At 40.3% G+C, this 25,315-nt stretch overlaps 2 protein-coding genes across 2 annotated transcripts; one reads left to right on the forward strand and one right to left on the reverse strand.

Annotated features, from left to right (window-relative positions):
- Window positions 1-5,473: 5,473 nt before the first annotated feature.
- LOC141762839 (uncharacterized) lies at window positions 5,474-19,286 on the reverse strand. The gene is made up of 13 exons (XM_074626923.1): window positions 19,278-19,286; window positions 16,901-17,068; window positions 16,277-16,321; window positions 15,754-15,810; window positions 15,307-15,682; window positions 13,864-13,986; window positions 10,611-10,945; window positions 10,208-10,318; window positions 9,705-9,827; window positions 8,895-9,252; window positions 8,718-8,774; window positions 7,723-8,621; window positions 5,474-7,540 (listed from the first exon to the last, which is right to left on the reverse strand). Exons 1-13 carry the CDS (start codon window positions 19,284-19,286, stop codon window positions 5,948-5,950), a joined length of 4,254 nt encoding a protein of 1,417 aa, XP_074483024.1. The 3' UTR covers window positions 5,474-5,947.
- Window positions 19,287-22,239: 2,953 nt separating this feature from the next.
- On the forward strand, window positions 22,240-24,855 carry hmox1b (heme oxygenase 1b). The gene is made up of 6 exons (XM_074630381.1): window positions 22,240-22,379; window positions 22,520-22,576; window positions 22,962-23,073; window positions 23,702-23,917; window positions 24,005-24,277; window positions 24,385-24,855. The coding sequence occupies exons 2-6, from the start codon at window positions 22,527-22,529 to the stop codon at window positions 24,556-24,558; spliced, it is 825 nt and encodes a 274-aa protein (XP_074486482.1). The 5' UTR covers window positions 22,240-22,379; window positions 22,520-22,526; the 3' UTR covers window positions 24,559-24,855.
- Window positions 24,856-25,315: the final 460 nt, after the last annotated feature.

The following is a 25,315-nucleotide window of genomic DNA, read 5'->3' on the forward strand; positions in this document are numbered from 1 at the left end:
GTGGATCGGATATCTGTGACAATGGGGCCGATCTATTCAATTACATTTTTTGTTAATATACTATACATATTATGTACTGTAGTTTTAATTCCTGTTTACATTTTGAGCAGTTGCTGGTGTACGATTTATTATTTTAATAATAAATAGCAATTATTTATTTGTTACATTTAGTTTTACAAAGTTTTACAGTGAGGCATAGGAGCTTATTAATTAAACACCGGTATTGGACTGGTACCTAAAGCCCAGGTATCAGAATCGGTATTGGGACGGAAAATGTTAGATCGGTGCATCCCTAGTATCAGCATCAAAATATACTTCAAGTACCAAAATTAAAAGTACTCATTACGCAGACTGGCCCATTTCAGAATAATATATATCACTGGATTATAAATACTGATGCATCAATGTGTAAGCATCACTAATACTGCTGTTAATAAAGCTGGAGCTAATTCACTTTATACATTTCCGGGTAGCTTAATATATAATAATACATCATAAATTATTAGTTGATTTATATTTTGTAATCTATTAATTATCTGAATAAGCAAAGTTACTTACTAATGTTGTAAAATACATATGAAGGTGGGGTGAAAATACTCAAGTAAAGTACAATGCAGAGGTGGAAAGAGTACTAGAATATTGTACTCAAGTAAAAGTACTGTCAAGTTATATCTTTGGATAGATAGATAGATAGATAGATAGTAACTTTATTGATCCCGAGGGAAATTCAAGTTTCCAGCATCAAAGTTCCATAGTGCAAAAGATGTTAGTAAAAGGCAGTAAAAAAGTTAGTAGTGCAAAGTACAAAGTACAAAAAAATATACCAGATATAGGATTAAATGTCAAGTTCTACACAAGTGGAACAACATCAGCAACAAGTTCCCTTATGTCCAAACCAACAGACAGGCACTCTGTAGTCTGTGCATAAAACTGATTATCAATTATCAAGTGTAGCCTCACAGGAATCAACCAGACAATAATGATCAACAATCAATAAAATAATAAGGCAAATAATAAGAGCTATAGACACAATGGAGCTTGAAACTTCTTTTAGAATCAACAGCAGAAGAAATAAACATCCCCATCATTAAACAACTCCACCGCGTGCACGCTTTAACTACGTTGCTAGGCAACAAAGTGGATGCTGTTGAGGTTGTCATCTTGAGAGTTCAGCAGTGTGTTGTTGTCATGGAGATAGAAGAGAACTCACCTGTCTGAACGGCGGTGCTCCGACTGTATACAGGTGATGAACATCTTGGGTGGGTCACTTATCATCAAAATACTGGTTTGTTAACTATGCCGAGGTACAATAGCTGATGCTTATTATTACCACACAACATATGATCCTTAATGTGATTGTGTTTGAAGTGTGCAGCCCGTGAACTGTGACCGTGAACGGAAACATTTATGACGTATCATTTCCGTGTGCGTCACCTCTCTGGAGGCGGAGCTAGCGCAGACACACCTGAGACACACCTACAGCTGCTGATTTATCTCCTCTCTTCTGCTTCATTCTCACACAGTGAGTCAGGACTTTTTCATGTGTGACTTTTGATATGTAGTGACTTAAAAAAAGTAAATGTAAAATTACAGATTTTTTAAAATACAAAAAGTAGGCCTACACAAAAAAACGACTTTATTACTGTAACGAGAGTAAATGCAATTTGTTACTTCCACCCCTGATTATAATTGTATTAATTGTATTAGTTTTAATTTTATTGATTTTAATTTTAATTTTATTGATTTTAATTTCATTAATTTTATTGAAAAAGGAATAAAAAAGGAATAAAAGAATTTAATAAAAATACTTTTTTTTTTTATTAAATTCTTTTATTCATTTTTTCCAAACACAGCATAACAAACATAACAAAACATAACAACGGTGCCATAATACAAGACATTATATCTTACATTTAACATCTAATTTGCACATACATATAACACATGCACATCGCTTCCCACTCCCACACTGGAACAGGTCCAGCCTTCCTCCCACCCCGAGACGTAAAGTTACAGAGAAAATAAAAATAATTTTAAAAATAATAAAAAGGTAATAAGTAAAACAATAATATAATAATAACCATGGTAGTAATATAGAAGCATTAATTAATTAATTGATTAAATGCAACAAAAAAAAAGATAATTAAAAAAAACAGCACATAGAAAATAATAATTAGTAGTTAAATAAATACCATAGAAAGGTTAGGTTAAGTAGATTCTATGTAAGTAATCCGTGGATCCCATATTCTAAAACTGTGGACTACCTCTTATAGCATAGGTTATTTTTTCCCCCTGATTATAATTATTGATGCATTAATGTGTGCATCACTCATGTTGCAGTTGATGGAGCTTATTCAAATTACTTTATACACTTACTTAATCTATAATAATACATCATTTATTAGTTGATTTATATATTGTATTACTAATATGAATCTGAGGAGTTACTATAACCGATGTCGTTAAATAAATGTAGAGTAAAAAGCACAATATTTGTCTCTGAAGTGTAGTAGAATAGACGTATAAAGTAAAATGGAAATACTCAAGTAAAGTACAAATACCTCAATAGAGTAAATTACATTCCACCTCTATATGTTTATGATAGATTTATGTAACAGCAACAATTGTAGGTGTGTGGTTGTGTGAGGAAGGTCAGGGTGGATGTGGGATGTGGTTAAGAGATGGTGTTCAGCTTGGTGGGGGGGGTTGCATAAGTAAGAAGTTTGGTGTGAGTTGCAGCTGTGTAGTAGTGGTGGTGGTGGTGTGTTTCTGCCTGCGTGCTCGGCTCGACCAAGTGGCCAGGAAACGCCTACAGTTAGTGCTGTCTCATTGAAGGCCAACGAGTTTCCTGGAGGAGGGGTGGTGGCGGTGTGTGTGTGTGTGTGCGTGTGTGTGTGTGTGTGTGTGTGTGTGTGTGTGTGTGTGTGTGTGTGTGTGTGTGTGTGTGCGTGTGTGTGTGTGTGTGTGTGTGTGTGTGTGTGTGTGTGTTTGATGGGTGTTTGGACGTGTAGGGTGGCAACCACTGCACGGGAGAAAGGGAGAGGGGGAAAAACCAAAAAAGAATACAGCCACCAGGATGCTCTGGGAACCCCTATACACCCGGTTTCGGGGCCACACAACAGGAAGAGCTGCTTTCACAACGCTGCCTCTGCCCGCTCTGCTGTGCCAGTCTCCCTCCTCCTCCCTCCTTCCTCCTCCCTCCTCCTGCTTCGTTGTGAAACCACACAGAGGATTGCAGACTGAGGCAGGGGTCACACTTAGGGTATTCTGCTGTTGCACACGCAAACGTTTTTGCCATTTTTTTTGCAGCAACAAAAGCAGTTTTATAATTTTTTTTAAAAGAGGATTAACAGGATCAGACACAAGTTGTCGGGCTTTTTGTTTCGCCTGTGTTACATCCCAGTTGTTTTTGCTCTTACCCAATTATTTTACTGGCCATGTTTGTAATTCTGGATAGTCTAATTTTGTTCCCAGGTGCCCATACCATGTACAGATGTTAAAAGTTAAGACAATCAACAAGACTTTTGTAGACAGTCTCTAAGATGTTCTTACTTATATCGTATCATCACTCATTTGGAGTCGTGTTTCTGGTCACCTGATAAATTTAAGTCCAATATTTACTATCTTTTAGCTGTCTTTTTGGTCACCACCAACTCCTGAGAAAAACATGTCTCTGTCTCTCTAAATGCTCCACTATGTTCACCAGCTGGTCGCCAACTGTGTCTGTCTGCTGTTTGGTGCTGAGCAGGTAGTCTACTGTGGATTCTTAGAGCTTTTTTTGTTGTCTTACTAGAAACAGCTGCCTGCTGCGGCTGAAAATGGATATATGAGAGCACTGAACCAAAACAGTAAAGCTGCAGACTGGACAGCGAAACAATGAGCTGAAACTCTATATAAAGCTCTTCAAAGCCAAGCAGAGCTGCAGATTCAGGTGATGATCATCTGAAGGTTCATCACTACGAGCGACCCCTTTCACAGTCAGTTGATACATTATTATAATAAAAATTAGGGCTGTCAATCAATTAAAATATTGAATCGCGATTAATCGCATGATTGTCCATAGTTAATCACGTTAATCACAAATGAATCACGCAATTTTTCAAAATGTACCTTAAAGGGAGATTTCTCAATTTTGTAATACTCTTATCAACATGGGAGTGGGCAAATATCTTGCTTTATGCAAATGGATGTATATATTTATTATTGGAAATCAATTAACACAAAACAATGAGAAATATTGCCCAGAAACCCTCACAGGTACTGCATTTAGTATAAAAAAATATGCTCAAATCATAACATGGCAAACTCAAGCCCAACAGGCAACAACAGCTGTCAGTGAGTCAGTGTGCTGACTTGACTATGACTTGCACAAAACTTATCATAAAGTGGGCATGTCTGTAAAGGGGAGACTCGTGGGTACCCATAGAACCCATGTTCAGTCACATTTCTTGAGGTCAGAGGTCAAGGGACCCCTTTGAAAATGGCCATGAAAGATTTACCTTGCCAAATTTTAGTGTAACTTATTTAGCCTCCTTTGTGACAATCTAGTATGACATGCTTGGTACCAATGGATTCCTTAGGTTTTTATAGTTTTATATGATATAAATTCAATGGGAAAATACATTTTATTAGGAACTTTATTGAAATCAGCTGCACATCACAGCTGCGCAGTACTTTATATTAAATATTGCAATGATGTACAATATAGGTCAGGGAAATGAAACCTTATAATGTTGGTTGGGACTGCTGGTGTGTTAACCTGCTCTCCTTTTTTTGATCCAGGAGGCCAAGCAGGGTGATGCTGGCCAGCCTGGGACTTAGAGATAAAGTCCTTGCCTCAACCCCTTCGTAGTTCCCCTCTCGTTACACGCACTTGCACACAGAAACACCGGCAAGCTCTATTCCATCAGTCACATAGATACTAAACCTGCACATCCCAAGTGAAGAATGAACATGCTAGAAGGTTCTTGCTCCTAAAGCAGCTTCAGCATGCTGATAAAGAGGATACGGCTTTTAGGAACTTAGTAGGTAGTATTAGGTAGGTATAATATAAGGAGGAGAACATGCTAAGTGACTGATGTACAGTATGTAAGGGTCATTGTTGTGAAATAAACCACGACAGGGCGATGCAGTGTGGACCCCGACGGTTTATTTCACAACAATGACCCGCTCGCTCTACATTATCCTGCTTATTGTACAGCTACTTTCTTAAGAAATCAGTTATGTGACACAAAAACAGTCCGCCAGAGTCCAGCATCAGAACTGCGTCCATAGCAACGGTCTGTTATACATAGTAACGGTCTGCTATAAAGAAATAACAGACCGTAGACTGCCATAATTGATCAATCAGTATTGAGTATATATAACAAAGCCGTGTGATAAATGTATATAATTTGCTAAATGACTTACAATGGTTTAGATTCACCTTGAATTTACTACTTATATTAAGAGATGGACAGGAAATAATCATAAATCTTAGGCTAAAAAGTGCATTTTTATTTCCTTACAGAATTTGACACATCTTGCAAACAGTATATAAGGCAATATCATATCATCTGTATCATACAGTATATATTGCTAGAACATATCATTTAGTGTTCACCCTGAAAAAAGTCACACCCATCCTCATTCATTAGCTGCTGCAATGAAACTTAAGCAAATAATGGAATAATATTGATGTTTGGAAACATCTCAAGGCATCGGCTTATAAAATAGTTAATACAATTTGACAGAAGTATTTTGAAATTAATCCTTTAACTTGGCGTCTATTTGAGTAGAAAGAAAGAAAGGCTAATAGAAAAGTGTTTTAAAGATCGTCAATCTGTCTTAATAAAAATGAAAAACACATCTGCCACCGTTTTTGAATTATACACTCTGATAGAACTAATTCACAACTAAATGTTTTTACATTTGTTATACATCTTATATACATGATCTGTTCAGGGGTTCATTCGGTTTTCAGTATTTTATCTCCTTGTTTAATGACAGAGTCTATGCCGTCGTTCACTGCTCTCTTCACATTCTTTGCAGCTTCATCTGTCTTTTCTAACGTGTTTTTCTTGCCAAATTTCCGTCTGCCCACCTCAGTTACCGCAGACCCAGCAGCTGCCCCGACAACTCCGCCGATCACACCCCCCAACACCACGCCGAGCACCAGACCCAGCAATGCGCCCCCTATGACCACCATGGGCACCTTTTTAGCATTGGTTGCAATTTTCTCCCACACTGAGCTGTCTGCCACCATTTTGGCGCCTGCTTTGGCCCCTGATCCCACCTTCCCCCACACTGGACTCTGCGCCACCTTCTTTGCTCCGGCACCGATTCCAGCTCCAACTCGCACTGAGCTTTCAGCCATCAGTTTGGCTCCAGATTTGGCTCCAGATCCTACTTTTCCCCACATAGGACTCTGTGCCAAATTCTTTGCCCCGGCCCCGATTCCAGCTCCGACACGCATGGACCTGTCTGCCACTAGCATGGCCCCTGATTTCGCACCTGAACCGACTTTTCCCCACATGGGACTAGCTGCTACTGACTTTGCTCCAGATCCAACCCATGCAGAACCATCCACCACTGACTTGGGAGCTCTATCTCCTACTAATTTGGACACATGTCCAGCACCAGATCCCACCTTCCCCCATACAGAACTATCAGCCACCATCTTCTGGACGTTTTGTGCTTTGCTGCCGACTTGCCCCCACACCGGACTACCTTTCACCTTCTTTGCTCCCTCGCCGACCAACACAGAGCCGTCTGACAACAGTTTGGGTAACATCTTTGCACTAGACTGCATTGTCTCAATAATGGATTGGAGAAGTGAAGGGGATATGGTGGAACGCGTCATAGCAGGAAGGCTCTCAAGGTTCATCGTGCTTACACTCATCTCTGCCTCATCCCTTGTTTCCTCAATCTCGTCCTCTCTCACTTCCTCTTCTGCTTCAGCCACAGGCTGCATGTAGGGATAATTTACTCGCCTTTCAGAGCTGAGCTCTCTAAACTCTTCCATGCTTTCATCATCTAGTTTTCCCCTCCTCCTCTCCCGTACTATCTCAAGCTGTCTCTCCCTCACTCTGTTCTCCGCCTCCTGAAAAGCAGGATGGCAATAACACTGTCCTCCACCTTCCTTCACTGTCTGATCCACCTTGTCTAGCAGCTCTGCCACATTCCTCCTGTCCCTCCAACCTCCTGCCGTCTCCATCACATGAAACCTGTCTCCGCATTTCTCCACAAGCTTTATCAAATCCCCCCGCTGACCAGCGATGTATTCTTCCACGCTGTCATTTCCCGCCTTCCCGCTCTCCATCAGTTTATCTGCGTACGTAAAGACGAGCAGAGTGCGTTTCTGGACCGCCTCCGGGCCAAAGACAGTCTCGAGGGCCCCGAGAGACTGCAGCTCGGTCTTTGCAGGCTGGTCTAAGGGGACGCACATGAGGAAGGCGTGTGGACCTGGACTGGACAGAGCAACACAGGAGGAGATCTGAGCTCGCACCTCATCTGGAGTTTGCTCTGAATTGAACCAGTCTGGTGTATCCACCACTGCCACCTGCAGGTGAGAGAGAAGACACAAGCAGCAATATGAAGAGCTGATTCATGGGAAACCAGCACGATTAAATAGTTTTATGACACAAAATAAGGAGAGCGTGTCAGAAGATTAGATTTCAGGGGGGTTGGTAAGTGGCACATGGATGGGATGAGTGACATGAAAATGAAAACAAACATCTTTACCTGTCTTCCTTCAACTAGTGCTTTCTTTTTCTCACACTCCTGAGTGATTGCTATGAGGCTGTCCGGGCACGACTCAAACTCCTCCCGCCCCAGTATCTTGTTGCCAACTGCACTCTTCCCTGATCCAGATCGGCCGAGCAGCACCAGACGCAGCTCCGGAGAGGATGAAGAAGATGAGGAGGATGAGGCAAATGAGGAAGGAGAGAAGGATGAGGTGGGAGAGGAGGATGAGGGGAAAGCGGTGGGAGAGGAGGATGAGGTCAAAGCAGTGGGAGAGGAAGATGAGGGGAAAGCGGTGGGAGAGGAGGATGAGGGGAAAGCGGTGGAAGAGGTGGATGAGGGGAAAGAGGTGGATGAGGTGAAAGCGGTGGAAGAGGTGGATGAGGGGAAAGAGGTGGATGAGGTGGAAGAGGTGGAAGAGGTGGATGAGGGGAAAGAGGTGGATGAGGTGAAAGCGGTGGAAGAGGAGGATGAGGTCAAAGCAGTGGGAGAGGAAGATGAGGGGAAAGCGGTGGGAGAGGAGGATGAGGTCAATGCATTGGGAGAGGAAGATGAGGTGAAAGCGGTGGAAGAGGAGGATGAGGGGAAAGCGGTGGAAGAGGTGGATGAGGGGAAAGAGGTGGATGAGGTGAAAGCGGTGGAAGAGGTGGATGAGGGGAAAGAGGTGGATGAGGTGGAAGAGGTGGATGAGGGGAAAGAGGTGGATGAGGTGAAAGCGGTGGAAGAGGAGGATGAGGAGAAAGTGGTGGGAGAGGAGGATGAGGTGAAAGTGGTGGAAGAGGAGGAAGAGGAGGCAAAGGTTGGTGAGGAGGTGAAAGAGGTGAAGACGGGCGAATGAGGAGAGGAGTTTGGAGATGCCTCAGGGGATTTCTCTTCAAAGCTGTTCATTCTGTGGTGAACTGAAAACAATCAGATGATATTTGGAGTTTAATATGGACAATTACAATTATTTGAAACATCATAGGAGTGCACTTTTAAGTGACATTGTGACTCACAAGTAGTGACCACTTTCGGAGACATTTGCTCAGACATTTGTGAGAGTACAGCTCCATCTACAGGAGGAAAAACAGTAAATATGAGTCCTGTTTTGTGCTCACATTCACTTTTGATCCTTTATTTGACATGACATTGTGATGTAGAACAACATTGGGTACAAAAATGCATTTATTTACCTGCGTTTAGTCTGAAACTGGGTGGCCTGTTCACCCGCATATTGTCATGCGGCTCTGAATATGACTGTTCCTTTGGAGCTGAAGTTGAATGAAGCCCGTTAGATCTTTGGCTCACACCCACACTTCCCTCCACCTCATCCCTCTCCTCTCTCCTCGTCCTCTCTGAGGCGGTGCTGTACTCCTCTCCTCTATCGATACTCTTCCGTGTTTCTGTGTTTGAGATGTGCATTCTCTCCTCCTTCTGAGCTCTGTAACTTTCCATAAGTTCTTGCTTTCGGTCTCTCACTCGTTTCTCCAGCTCTCTCTCCTGGGCTGTTTTCATGTAGTATACCCCGTTTGTCTTCACCATATTGTCCACCTGTTACACAAATAAATAAAAAAATACATTTAGGAAATGTCCCCCATACTCACATCTATTACATTTCTATAATTCCTGCAGTTAATCTCCACTGTGGAATCAATTCTCATGTCAGTCAAAAGTTACAATGCAATCAGCCTAATTATTAATACCTGTCTCGACTACGGCTGGGTGTGATGTAGGAGTGTGAAACAGGGCGTTGTTGGGAAAAACATGTTCAGTTACCTTCTCATACAAAACAAAACAAAACTCTGCCACGTGCAGTATGCGAAAAAACTGAATTTCACTTTTAGGATTTTAAAAAGTGCTTGACAAAATGACAAAATCTCTGTACCTCATTTCAAGTGTTTTTAAGTACACACCCAAACTGATCAGTATGAAAACAGAGAAGCTGTTAACAAACTCTACTCTTGATGCTGTTGTGTTAATTATTCTCTACGCCGACGTCTCACCTTCTCCAGCAGCTCCTGGACCTGCTCCCTGTCCTGCCGCTGACGATTATTGATGACATGGTACCTCCCCCCACAGCGCTCAATTATCTGCCTCAGGCCTGGGTGTTCTTTCTGCAGGTATTCCTGTGGAAAACAATTTAGATTTGCAATGAGTTACCGCTGTCTCCTGCTCTTATAAAAACAGCAGCTGATTAGTGCACATTGGGACACGGTGAATGGTGAGGACACACTGCAAAGATGTCTGAAAGGAGAAGCAGCAGTTTCCTCACAAAAATGTCCAGTTTTCAAAGTATAAACAAAATGATGTGCTTAAAATGAGTTTATAAAACTTAACCTGAAAAGTTTAGACGGATTGTTTCAGTGTGTCACAAGACTGGAAAACTAGTTTATACAAAAGCTCAATTTGAATTTCAGGGTACCAAAGTTTTAGAGATACTAAAAATACGAGGACTTGAAATGCATATCTCAGCACACCACAGAGACTGCGTGTACAACTCTAATACCTCCGCTGTTCTTCCCATCAAGTAGTCCCCACAGGTCAGCAAGACCATGGTGTGATCCAGCACCTCGTCCCCAAACACCTCCTCCAGCTCTGCAGGCACACAACCCTCCATCTGGGAAAATCAGCGAAGGAGGAAGACGCTAATATTAGGACTGTAATTACTTAATACACTGCCAACTTACAAAAGTCAGGGTAAAAACGTATGCACCTTGTATACCAACATATTGTTCATTGTACTTTACTACTACCCAAACCAATTTTCAAAAGAATAAACAAAGAAGAATAAATATATTAAGAGACAGAGGAATGTAAATCAAAAGAATGTCTTTTACTTTTAACTACCAAAAAGATGTGCATGAGTAAATGAGAAGTAATGCCAAAAGCAAACCAAGACTACAACCAACCTCTGTGAATTGGCTAACAGGCACCAGCAGCAAAATAGCATGTGGGCCCGGCGCTACCAGCGTCATCCCCCGCTGCGTCTCCATCCTGACACTGTCTTCCATCTTGCCGCCGGTCCAGTACCATCTCGGCGCCTCCATCACAGTCAGGCTCCTGCCCTCAGAGATGCCCTGTCGCAGCTGGCTGCTCCTGGAGGCATCGGGAGAGACGCGGGACAGCTGGCCCAGGATAGTGTCCCCAGAAGACGTCTTTCCACATCCAATGTTTCCCAGAAGAGCGAGTCTCAGCTCTGGGGGCGAGGACCCGTAGTAGCTTCCGCTCAAGTGTTCACTCATGGCTGGAGAGAGAGAAAGGAAGAGGAAGTGTACTTTGTGGATGTAATTCAGTACCAAAGATTACTGGTTCTATTTAGCAGGAAGTTACACCAACCAACCAAAGACAAAAGGTGTGTTGTGTTCATATGTGTGGCTTTAGTCAAATGTTTGACTTTTAGAAGATGAAACCACATGCAAATAAAACTGGAAAAGCAGAATTGGACAGGTTGGGTCAGAGTTTAGTCACCCAATGTGACATCTGACAAGTGAACAAGATGAGTGATGTCTAAACAAACATGTGAAAGTTGCGATGACTTATGACGTGTTTCATCGGATTGTTTGTGTCCAATACACACAAGAACACGGTTTTTAGTTTCCTTTGAGCATCACCTTTCTCTCCTTCATATTCCCTCCATCCTCTCCCTTGTTGTGCATGAGTTAACAAGAAGAACTAAGCTTATTGATAATAGCTGTGTGCTCTTACATGAAGCTTTCATTTCACTGAAACCTTTCTTTCGTTGCTAACTGCATCCTTCTTTTCTTTGATTGCATGATTCGCCACACCTTGCCAGTCCTGTCCAACTACATTCTACCAGGACTTATAATATGTTGACTCATATACAAAAACATGCACAAAATATAGCCGCTTACAGAAATAAGGACTGAACACATGGCATTAGTGCAGTAGTGAAGTATTTCATAAGAACTGTACACATCTAACACTAAAGTGAAATTCAAACTTGGCACTAAGCTAATACAAAAAGTAAAGAGTACAGACACTAGTTGTTTTGTCTATTCAAAGCTCACATAACACTGACAACCATCTGTATGATTACTAATAACCTACAATTTGCTGCGCCAGTTAAATGCCCATTTCAATATCCAGATAACTAGTACTTAGTTCAGTAAACAGATGACATACTCACTCGTGTGAGGACTTTTAAGCCGTGTTCATGTATCGTCTTCTCTGTGCGCTCCGTTTGTTCGGCAGTCACTGAATTATGTCTCTCATCCGGACAACTTCAGTACGCGTCGACGACTAAAAGCTGCCTACGCAGGTGAGAGCTGCAGTCTCAGGGAGGTGCTCGTCTCACCACTCCCAACTTTGAACACATGCACACACAAACACACTCACAAGTATATTATTCCGTGCACAACAGGTTTGTTTGTCTGCAGGCTGCTAAGCATTCCAAGATGGGGCGGAGGTGGTGTATATCTGGGCACATGTGAATCATTCCGCCTTACTTTTACCTAACACACCCAATGATGTGTCAAAACTCATGGATGCCTGTCAAATAAGCTTCTCCCTTCAGGCTTTAAGTCGTTAAGGTTAATCACTGGTAAAGTATGCCTGAAAATATATGTCACAGACAGACATGACAGAACAACACTCTGCTTGTGTTGTGTGTCTTACGGATGGGCGTTCACAAAACAGTATTTTGCATTTTCATCTTATGTAGTGTATGAAACCCTGGAAGCCTCAAGCTCCAATTCTTTGGAGCCTGTGCCTTTTGTATTATATATAAAAGAATATGATCACGTGAATAATTAGTCATTTGTAAAACTTAAATTTAAATTACTCTAAGCATATATTTAGTTTGCCATGAGTTGCAGTTGCAGTATTACAGGTTTGGATGCACATATCCCATAATCTGTGAGCAGAGAGGCATAGATTTCTGTGACCCCTGGTCATATGCAATCAAATGTATCATCATAGTCGCTAAAGATACAGTTATAATCCTTAAAATGAACTCTGAATCTGTAGCTTCTCCAACTTTCATATTTCTGTATAAATCCAAGAACATGTAAGAGACTATATAGTTACTCTATGTGACGCCTGATCAACTCCACTGTGAATAGAAATTGATACTTTTAATGTGTTCAATGACACAGACAAATGTTTTTTAGCAGTGGGTTACCTCCAGGTCTGAGAAGTGAAGCCAATGAGGAAGTGCCTTAAACTTGTATTCTTTCTAACAGCCAGCAGGGGGCGACTCCTTTGGTTGCAAAAACAAGTCTGACTGTATAGAAGTCTATGAGAAACTGAGCCTACTTCTCACTTGATTTATTACCTCAGTAAACATTGTAAACAAGAGTTTATGGTCTCAGTAGCTAGTTCAAGCATGATGTTCATTTAGTAAATTATGGTCCCATTTAGAGTCAAATAGACCATAAAGCAGGGGATGCTTTAGGGCGTGGCTACCTTGTGATTGACAGGTCGCTACCACGGCGTTGTCCGGTTTGGGAATTGTCTGAGTTTTCGTCATAGAACTTTAACCCTTTCACAGTGTTTTCAGTTCATGAAAGTTAATTATAATTTGGTCGCCTGAAAATGTTATATTCAGAGCTCGGTTGGGCTTAGCTCCAGCCTCTCGTGTCATTTCTGGTTGTGAAGAACCAACATGGCGACGGCAAAAAACCAAAATGGCAACGGCCGAAATTTCAAACTCAATGCTTCAAAACGGCAGTCCACAAACCAATAGGTGATGTCACGGTGACTACGTCCACTTCTTATATACAGTCTATGGTTTTTAGTCAGTAAAAAAGTTACATAATTCAATCTTGACATTTTTTAATTGATCAACCAATATGAGAAAGTAACACAACATTTTAAAGTAAACTTGCATATTTGTGATAAAACTAAAATAATTTTTATAGTGCAAACAAATATTCTTGTGTTAACAGTGTTATACAGTTAAGTGTAAATTAACCTCTAGTGTCTTTCAGCATATTAGAGCGTGCTGTGTGCTGTTAGCGGGGTCTTCGTCATCACTCACAAGCCGGGCATCACATAGGAAATGTTTTCCAGAGTGGAGGCCTTAAAGAATAATGATAAAAACAGGCGTTGCCTCCTCAACACGTAACATACTGACAGAACAATCACTTCACTCATGTGTATGTAAACAGAGTGTAAAGTATGTGGTGTGGCTGCATCTCTCACCAGTGTGTGTTGCATGCTGCTCCTCAGCTCTGGTATCTGTGCGGTGAGGCAGAGTAGAGGAGCCAGGGCGCACAGCAGAGAGTCCAAGAGCAGAGACAAGCTGCTCGACATGCTCACCATTTTCTGTAGAGATTAAGAGAAGCAATTATCATCTATTAATGCAGTGTACATGCTTTATGTTCTGTTGAGGCTAAATGAAACCTGCCCTTCTTGTTTCTGTAGTCAGTTAGTGGGTGGACGGATTAATGTAGCAAAACCTTAATTAAATAACTCATATCTCTCCCTTCAGCTTTTCCTAAAATAATTTTTTTTTGTACAAATTAGTGTTGTTCATTTTCAAAATCTTGTATGTGAAAACAACTTTGAATATATTTACCTCCTTCAGTACCATACAACATATGTTAATATAAACAAATCATTTCTGTAGTTTCCTCATTTTCCTCCTTGAGCATAAATGTGAAAACATTTTCCTTGAGTTTTATACACATATATATGTTAACTACATATAATATAATCTCAATAATTAATGAAAATGTTTTTAAAAAGGGGGCTGGATGAAGAGCGGTTTTCTTCACTTGGTTTGTGTCCTGAGCCACAAAACCAAATGCAAATATTCAGAGACTGTTCACACTATAGACGTATGTAATGTAATTGTGGCCTGTGGCTTTTGTTTCTACTATATGTAGATACAATTCAGTCTAAATGCACACGTGGTAGACCTTCTGGGACTCATAACTTATCAGAATTAGTTTATTGTTTTGGTACATTTTTCAGCTCCGGGATGCATATTGTCACATTTTTCTATCACAAGATATTGTGCCAGTGGTAATTTAGTCTGGTTAACTCTGAACTGTATTGACTAATCTCCATTTGTTGCATTTATTCTCAAATATGCAGTAATTTGCTCCGCTACTGTGCCAGACAGGCATAACACCCCTAATCTGTTAGTTTAAAAGGTAAATAGTAAAAGATGAAGAACATGCAACAGTTCAGTGGGGTTACATCATGATTTAAAAGATAAAAAATATGAAATCAAATTATGAAGTTACTTCTGCTTTATTATCCATGCCAGTGTTTCTCAAATGGGGGTATGAGAACCCCTAGAGGCACTCTGAAGTAATGCAGTGGGTAGGTGAGATTCTTAAAAATGTTTATTAAAAAAATATCAGTCATGCATGATCCCTAAAATAATTACACTATAATAAGTTTGACAAACAACATATAATATTTAGTATTCTTATGTTCAATGCAATCACTGCAGTAGACTGTCAACTGCTGCATCAAATTAAATCACGTTCACAATTATGTTTGTAATGTGATGTTTTGCGGGGTATTTACAAAAGTTTGACAACCACTGATCTATGTGATATGTTTGTGATACCAAAGAAAGTCTCCCAGACCAATATTTAATATAGCATTTTGTTTTTTCTACACTGAAAGTACTCACATCTGTCTCCTGAAGATGGTGTCCAATCAGGGATAAAGATTCTCCCAACAGGTGCAGGTGAGCTGCAGCACTGACAGGATCCCGGCCGGAGCAGCCAGGACTCCTGGATGTGGATCTGAGAGTGTCCCAGGCTGAACTGGTGGGGTTGCACATAGAACTAATGGGACTACAGGTGTCAGTCATGGGGCTGGACACCATGGGGTTAACTACAGAGCTCACGGTAGAAGCCATAGCTGTAACTGAACTAGGAACAGGTATGAATGGATGAGGCCTGTGGGTTACTGGAGTGGCAGGAGGGGTGATGATAGTCCTGGTTACAGGACAGTCTGCCATGCTGTGCACCCAGTACTCTAACATGGAGCTTGGACTTGCCTGGGAGAAACAGAAAAATGATGATGAGTAGAAGTGAAAGTAGAAATAAACTGAACATACAGGATGGTTACCTGATCAATGCTGTCCTCTGCTGTGCAACATGAATGCAACAACTTGTCTTGGATATCCTGGAAGACAGAGTTCACACATTAGTCATGAGTCGGTATGGAAGGGATGAAATTACAGGCAATGACTTCTTACAATATTAACACCCACGGATAGATTTAACCTGACAGAGTAAAATGTATTTAACTCATCTGTTCTCTCACCTCTTCTCCTCCTCTTTCTTCCCATCTGTCTTGTGGATCACAGACTGGATAAGCAGGAAGGAAACCAGATGACTCAACTCCACTACTACCTGCAATATGTCATGTATTCATATTAAACAATAGATGCCGTTAACCATATCGTCATCTTATAAAGCGCTTAGATTGCATTGTGTTCATATGATTGGTCATTAGCTGAAATTTGCTCAGCATTTAGTACTGAGACATACTGTATTACAGCCATGATGGATTTGTGAGAGTTACAATATCAAAACCTCTTCAGCCATGTACACAGCTGACGCATGCGGAATTCGCACAGTTACTGTACCTTACCAGAGTGTTTCCTTTTCTTGTTGAGCAAGCCTTCTGGTTCCTGAAAAAGACGAAAAAGGGTTGAATAATAAGCTATCACACATGGGGAATTCAAATGAATCACAACATCCAAAAAACAACAACTTTGCAGTGTGTAATATATCGCAAGACATTTATCTGTTAAACTGTGTAACCGATTAGGAAAACATACACCTAATTCCAGGGATCAATCTTCAATCAATCATATACACTGTATTTATTTTATCTGTATTTATGACATTGAGTAACAACAGAGCACAATATTGATGCCAATGTATCAATAACATATGCCACGAGACCATATCAGAGTATGTTATATGTATTATTTGTAGGGCTGCCCGGTCGCTTTGGTCTTAGTAGGCTAGGATGTCTTGCTTTTGTGTGATTCTTTGTGGAGAAACACAGTTTTACAGATCTAAAATCAACTAATCAGATAGTCGACAAAATCGTATGAGTGTTAGTCGACTAAGAATTTCTTTGGTCGAAGAGCGCCCTAATTATTTGTCAAACTCCTAATCACAACTGCTACACTGCTGCAGAGGAAAGATCATTTGAAGAACTAACTAAACTGAGAACTAACTAACTGTAAAAACTAAACTACCAGTGCAGGCCCAGAGTCCACCTTGTAAAGCCTCTTGGTCCTACATCCCTCACAATCTGAATCTGGTTCCTCCAGATCCTCCACATCCATCTTTAAGTCTTTCTTCTCTCTCTGGCTGCCTCCACTCACTGGGCCCGCTTCACCATCACCATCACCATCACCATCCATCTGCACAGTCAGGAATGAGACAGACAGACATTCAACAGCACTAATATTATTGTAGTTAATAAAATTATGAGCTCCAGTTGTGATCAAAAGGAAGAATAAAGTGTAACAGAAATAATTCAGTTACAGTATGAGTTAAAGACCATTTACTTATAAAATGTGCTTTATTTAGATGCTGGCAACATTTTAATTTGTTGCCAATAATTATGTCAGACCAAAAAAGGAGAATTAGCGGTGAGACCTGCGGGATCGCGGGCAATCCTGAACGACTTTCCTATCTTTCAGAGGCTGTAGCAGGTTCAGTTTTAGAGCTTGAGTGACAGTACATACTAGTGTGTCGGGAGGGAGGCTAAATAACGCTCCAAAGTTGGGGTAAATTTTGACGAGGAAAAACTGGCATGGCCATTTTCAAAGGGGTCCCTTGACCTCTGACCTCAGTATAAATGTGTTATTTTTGCCTATTCTAAAAATTACATGTTTGAATATTTCTGCATACTGGGGTCCCTAAACAGTCTTGGAATTAATAGCCATTTCATTGTAGTGAGACCATTTGTTTTTTTATTTGACCTCACTGTATAAAATGACCTGTGGTGACCTCTAGGATAATCACAGCCTCATGAAGCTTTACAACCACAAACTAGAGACCTAGAGCATTCAGAGGATGGAAGACTTCCCTAGCTATATTGACAATAAGGGGGTTTCTGAGCAGTTTACACCAAAGAAAAAATGCAATTCTTGCAGAAATCTCAAAATGTCAAAACATTTTGATACCAAATCACAGCATGGCTTTTTCTATGGTGTTCCTCAAGGTATTTGTGGCTTAATGTGATATTCAGGAGGGATTATTGATAATTTTGATCAATTCTCGAATGGTATGAAATGGTTAAATTTAGCACCAAATCTGTGTGACAAATGGTATCAACCCAAAAATTGCTGCAACAATTTATGAGACATAATAGAGTATGGCAACAGCCACCATATACTGTACTTCTATCATAATGTTCTAAAGCCTTAAACACTTTCACAATTTACTTTAAATAATTAATTCATGTTTATCTCTGATTTATGACTAGAACAACTTGACACACAGTCCTGAGTTGCATCTAAAATTAATCTTCAGGTTTCCAGCTTTCAGATGATGTACACCACTTTTATGTGACATCTACTGATCACCTGCTATCTCCCCCTAAATACCCCCTGTACCCCCTAAAAAAGACAAAAACGGGTCTATTGTGGATCTCAGTGGGTTAACTTAAAGTATTCTGCTAATTCAAAATGTGTGACTTTGCTAGAAGTAGGACACGGACACTTGGCCAGTGGGTGAATCATTAACATTATTGCAAGTGACTCAACAGGACTGTGGTAATGTCATAGTAAGCAAAACAGAGACTGTTTAGGGACCCAGGTCCCTAAACAGAATGAATTATTTAAAATAAATTGTAGAAGTGTATAAGAGTTTAGAACATTATGATGGAAGTATATGATGGCCATTCTCATGCTCTATTATGTCTCATAAGTTGTTGCAGCAATGTTTGTGTTGATACCATTTGATACACAAATTTGGTGCTAAAATTTAAAAAAAATGTTACAATTTGAGAATTGACAATAATGATCAATAATCCCTTCAAAATACCACATTAAGACAAAGAGACCTTGAGGAACACTAGAAAAAGCCGTGCTGTGATTTTGTATCAAAAACATTTGAGATTTTGAGATTTCTGCAAGAACTGCATTTTTCGTTGATTATATGGAGCACTTCTGTTGTGGAAACTGCTCAGAAACCCCCTTATTGTCACTCTACCTAGGAAAGCCATCCATCCTCTGAAGGCTCTAGTTTGTGGTTGTAAAGTTCCATGAGGCTGTGATTATCCTAGAGGTCACCTCAGGTCATTTTATACAGCGAGGTCAAATAAAACTGGTTGAGTCACTTTTTTTTATCTTCAACAAATGAAAACTAATGAAAGCTAAAAGGCTGTGACTTTATGACCGGCTGTTATTTATCTAGTTCATGTTACGTGTCGCCAAAAGTCAAAGTCTGTCGTCGACGTTGCCAGGTTACAGCCACCGTTGACTGCAACGTTAAGGCTAAAAACTAACTTTAATCTATGTAAACTTTACTGAATGATACATCTGGAACAACGAGCTAACATGTAGCTAACAACCTCAATAAAAACCTTCATCTTTTTCCGCTGAGAGCTTCGGGTAAACTCACTGTCTTCATGTCGCTCACAGGGCTGAGGTGAACAAGAGTGGAGGAAAAGCTGCTGAGTCACGTTTAGTAACTTCCACCCGTCTGTGTGCTGAGTCATGTTAAAGACTGGAGAGTGAAGTTCACTGATTGCCTGCAGCTGGTTGAGGTCGACTGCTCTTCTGTCTGACACACATATTTTACATAACATTATCCGTTCGAAATGTTTTTCATATTTGTAGTTATGTGCTCAATAATTTTCACTATTTTTCAGTTAGACATCATTCATTTCTACATATTGTGCAATTTTGTTAATAGTCTGTTTATTGTCAATACTTCCTTCTATTTAAATGGTTCATATTTTGTTACACTTTGTTAAGCTCTTTTTTTTACTGTGTTAGCTGATGCATCTTGTTTTCTGCACTATCCCCTTTGCTGCTGTACACTGCAAATTTCCCCACTGCGGGACTAATAAAGGAATATCTTATCTTATCTTATATTCACATCAATTCATTTTACATAAAACATTTTATGTGGGCCTTTAGCCAATATGGCCAAAAGCATCATGGTGTGGGGCTGATTTTCGTGTTTTTGAATGTAGCCCCTTATTTCCAATTAACCCTCTGAGACCATGTCTGAGACCCACAATAGACCAGTTTTTGTCTTTTTTGGGAGGGTACAGGAGTTATTTAGGGGGAGCTTGCAGCTCAGCACTGTGTGTCAAGTTGTTCTAGTCATAAATTAGAAATAAACATGAATTAATTAATTATTTAAAAAAAAAAAAATTGTAATAGATAGATAGTAGCTTTATTGATCCCGAGGGAAATTCAAGTTTCCAGCATCACGGTTCCATAGTGCAAAAACATGTTAGTAAAAAGGCAGTAAAAAAGTTAGTAGTGCAAAGTACAAAGTACAAAAAAATATACCAGATATAAAAATACAAGGAGATGAAGAAAACTGTTCAAACTGAATATAGTGCAGGGTAACAGTTGTGATACATGACTATTAAAAAAGTGAATATAGTGCAGAAGAGACTGTTAAAAATGAATATAGTGCAGGGTAACTCCAGTAGCTTAGTCTATGAAAGTGCACTGTGTGCATTATTATCTGTCCTGCAGACCGTCCTCCTTTGTCCCCCGCCCCTCCCTAGAGAGGTGTTGTACAGTTTGATGGCTCGGGGGACAAAGGATTTCCTGAGTCTGTCTGTGGAGCACTTGGGGAGCAGCAGCTCCTCTGTTTGGTGATGACGGCGTGCAGAGGATGGCTGGCGTTGTCCAGTATGGCCAGCAGCCTGTTGAGTGTATGATGGTCATTCTCATGCTCAATTATGTCTTATGAGTTGTTGCAGCAATTTTGGGGTTGATACCATTTGTTACCTAGATCTGGTGCTAAATTTCACTATTTTTGACCACTTGAGAATTGATAAAAAATGATCAATAATCCCTCCAAAATACCATATTAAGACACCAAGACCTTGTGGAACAACATAGAAAAAGCCGTGCTGTGAATTGGTGTCAAGCACTTTTGACATTTTGAGATTTCTGCAAGAACAGCATTTTTCGTCGATTAGATGGAGAGCACTTATGTGTACAATGTACATATCTTGCTTCTGTGTATACAGTATTGTAGCCTACAGTACTGACCTTCAGTAAACTTTTACCTGCTGTTGAAATCTAAACAGCTCCGTCTGATACACAACAGCCCTTCAGATGGACTAAACTGACATTCTGGTATAGTAGCCTACATTAAGCAGTCAGTGGCAACAAAAAAAGTACACAGTAGTATTAGATTGCTAGTATTTTGTAAGAAGTACACAAGTCCTACTAAGCCACACACATCATTTAAAAGTTTAATTTAAACAATGTTGATCTGTTTACAAAAGGAACCCTTAATGTTGATCACTGCATAGACTGTTGCAATTTAAAAAGCTGAACTGTTAGCTCGATTCATTTTATGGCAGTTACATACATATTATTTACAATAATGATGTTAATGGCTTACATTTTCATCAATCAATAACAGGAATCCCAACTGTTAGGATAGAAAGCCACATGTTTCACCATATCTTTTAAAGGTCCCATATTGTAAAAAAGGGAGATTTTCATGGCTTTTATATTATAAAGCAGGTTAAAGTGCTATATAAATACTGTGAAAGTATCGAAACGCTCAATCTGCAGACCAATACACACAGCCCGTATTCAGTAACTGTGCCTTTGAATCAAGCAGTCAGGATTTCTGTCCATTTGTGATGTCACAAATCTACAATATCGAGACCATTTCACAGACAAACCGAGGGTAAATACAGGCCGATTCAGACAGACGGTATGAAGAAAATAAAATTAGTTTTTTTTTAATATTATAGCATGTAAATATGTTCTAGTAGAAACATAGAATACAAATAAGAACCTGAAAATGAACACAATATAGGACCGTTAATATAATTGCAGCAATCATCACTGCTCGACATCACGCTGCTCAAAGCTGCTCTACTTTCTCAGACATTTTTTTGTGAACGTTGATGAACTTGTCTGTGACCTGATAATGTGGTTAAACTTGTTCATTGTTCATGTTTCTAAAGAACTGAGAACGGTTGGTGTTTTGTGTTGATAGTCATGTGAGTTTTTCCCTTCCTAACATTAGTCACTCTTTCGACACTTCCCCTCTCTGGCTTCAGAAAGTCACAGTCATGTTTAGAGTCGGCTCCTCCTCTCGTCTGATCCAACTTTGGAAGTTCAAATCTGCACGGTCATGTTTAGCACTCGGCCCTCCTCCCCTCTGGAATCCAGGGCATTGCTCAAACTCCCTTACTCACGATAAGTCCCATAGTCCCTCCCTCAGTCAGATCGTTTTTCCCAGTTCTCAAAGTTGCTGCATCATGTTAACTCACAGTCCCTCCTACTTGCTTTCGCTGAAGTTGCCAAATCATGTTTAGCTGAGGTTTTGTGACGCCTTGTGTTCCTGTTTTCATTCAGCCGCTGGAAGGAGGAGACAAAGGAGGATCATATAAAAGGGGGAGACGACTGTAGTCACACAGAGCACAAAGTGTACTGCACATCCAGAGAGAAAACAGTAAATCACTGCGGGCAGAGACCAAACTACCAAACCGACAGAACTTCATCCTATCTGGTGAGTAAAACATTGATGTTTTTGTCCTACTTACCATAATTTTATAACTTCTTGCTGACATTTTATACCTCTGAAATCCTTATATGATGTTAAAAGATGTTCTGCAAAAGCACTTTTCTGACATTTCAACTTTCTTTCAGGGCCACAATGGAGACAGATAAGAAAACTCAGACAACAGCAGAGCAGCTGGCTGACAGGTGAGAATGAGCTGCTGTGATTTATTGTATCTCTAAATCCTTCTTGCATTCACATTTCACCACCAGGCATTGCAATATTCATCATTGCAATGCAATCCTAGATTATTGTGTTCAAACTGTACGTTTCTTAAAAAAAGATACAAATTTAGATACACTGAGTTCGGATGATCTTATCTGCATCAGTGCTGCAGCATCCAAAAGTAGGTTTCTAGAGCAGTATGTGCTGACCGTCTGTTCATGCTTGTAAAGTCTTATCAGCTGCATGTTGCCTACATTAGATAACAATCTATAGGTGCAGTAATTCACACAATGTATTCTGTACTTTGGAGTACCTATATTTGTTCTTAAAGTTTATTTCATGCCTTCCTTTCTTTTCTTTTTGCAGTGATCTGTCAGAACAAATCAAAAAGGTGACAAAGGAGAGCCACGTCAGGGCAGAAAGCACAGAGCTGATGCTGAGCTTTCAGAGGGGACAAGTCACCCGGCCACAGTTCAAGGTAACATATTTTTAAATCTATTTATAGCGGATGATCTCACTTTTGTTCATAACTTTTTGTATGATAAGCTACTGTGATCTAGATATGCACCGATACCAGATCAGACATCAGGACGCTACTGACTCAAATAGCTGGATCGGGTATCGGTGACAATGGGGCCGATCTATTAAATTAAATTTTATGTTGATATACTATATGCTAGAATTTTAATTCCTTTTTAGGTTTTAACCAATTTGTTGCTGCATTAAAAAGGTTTACACTTGAATTGTAATTTCTGTTGATTTTGAAAAAAAAATGTTTAATGTACAATTTAATATTTTAATAATAAATAACAATTCAGTAAATGTTTATCTATGTAGTCATTGGTCACATTTTGTTTTAAAAAGTTAGGAAAGCAATGTTTAAGTCAAGCCTGATGTTGCCTTACACATAAAATAATGATCCCAGTCACTTCCACACAGTGAGGCGTACAGCTTATTGATTAAACACTGGTATCGGATCGGTACTCAATATTGGCCGATACCCAAAGCCCAGGTATCGCTGTCGGGACTGAAAAAGTTAGATTGGAACATCCCTACTGTGATATCTTTGTCTTGACACCACCTCTCCTTCTCCTCGTCTCCTTCAGCTCCTCCTGTGCTCGCTGTATGAAATCTACCAGGCCTTGGAGGAAGCGATGGACAGGAACTCCGACCACCCTGCTGTCGCACCCATTTACTTCCCGGCTGAACTGGCCAGACTGGAGGCCATCGAGAAAGACCTGGAATACTTCTACGGCCAGGACTGGAAAGAGAAGATCGTCGTCCCCGCAGCCACTAAAAGATACTGCAACAGACTCAGACAAGTATGTATCATATGTAAATCAAACACAATCATTTCTCTGCTGTTTGATACTGAAATAACACTCTTCATCCCTGTTTTTTTTTTCCAGATTGGTAAAGAAAACCCTGAATTTCTGGTCGCCCATGCTTACACTCGCTACCTAGGAGACCTGTCTGGAGGCCAGGTCCTGGGTCGAATCGCCCAGAAGTCCATGGGGCTGAAGGGCAGCGAGGGTCTGTCATTCTTTGCCTTCCCTGGCGTGTCCAGCCCCAACCGCTTCAAACAGCTGTATCGCAGCCGGATGAACAGCGTGGAGCTGACGGAGGAGGAGAGGAACGGCGTGCTGGAGGAGGCTGTCAGGGCGTTTGAGTTAAACATTCAGGTACAGAGCGATGATCGCTGTCACTGTGAACTTACAAGACTAACCTTTGCTCTTGCAGTTGTTTAAACCAGAAGTAGCTGATGGATGTTTTTGCCTTTGTTTTACAGGTCTTTGATGATTTACAGAAGCTGCTGCTGAGCGTCACTGAAAACAAGCCGCAGACTCTTTCAACACACTCCAAACCAGTAAAGACACTCCAGATCCCCAGCGCCATCATCAGGATGGTGGTGGGACTTTTTATGGCTCTGGCCACAGTCAGCATAGGAATTTATGCTCTTTAAAGAAAATACACAACAAGAAATACTATGTATTGGTCTGTTGCTGTTACTGTTACAGTAGGACCATTAAAAACTCTTGTAAATACCTGTAAATAACAAAATACTGTAAAATATTTTTTGTAATTTAACTGTAATTTAACCACATTTACAATGTTTTCATGAAAGTTGAGAGTAATGATTTATTTAATTCCTCTATTTTCAATCTAACACTGTTATCCAGTGTGCCTTAAAATGTGCAATACATATGCTTTTAATACTATAAATGTTACCTTTTTAATAAAAATCTATTGTTGAAAGAAAGTACCTTGTCCGTATTCCTAATGCGGCTTTGTGAAGTATTTGTCTGTGCTTTAGTTGGCACTGCTCATACATGCTATTTTCTTGTAATAGGAATGACTCTGCTGATGTTTATGGTGCAGCTGGTTGACATTTGCACTAATGTTTTGGCACCCAACCATGAGCCTGCTGTTCATTTGACCCCTGGTCTTATAATAGTTCCTGGTAAAATACTGGGAAACATTCCCTATCCATACGCACAATTAAAGGAGCAGTGTGTAACATTTAGAGGGATCTATTGGCAGAAATAGAATGTAATAATAATAAGTATGTTTTCTTTAGTGTACAATCACGTCAAAATAAGAATTGTTTGTTACCTTAAAATGAGCCATTTATATCTACATACGGAGCGGGTCTTCTTCACAAAGCCGGCCGCCATGTTTCTACGGTAGCCCTGCCGTTGGCTACTGTAGTTCCCCCCTAC

This window comes from Sebastes fasciatus, chromosome 3 (assembly GCF_043250625.1).
Source record: "Sebastes fasciatus isolate fSebFas1 chromosome 3, fSebFas1.pri, whole genome shotgun sequence".
NCBI classification, from domain to species: Eukaryota; Metazoa; Chordata; class Actinopteri; order Perciformes; family Sebastidae; genus Sebastes; species Sebastes fasciatus.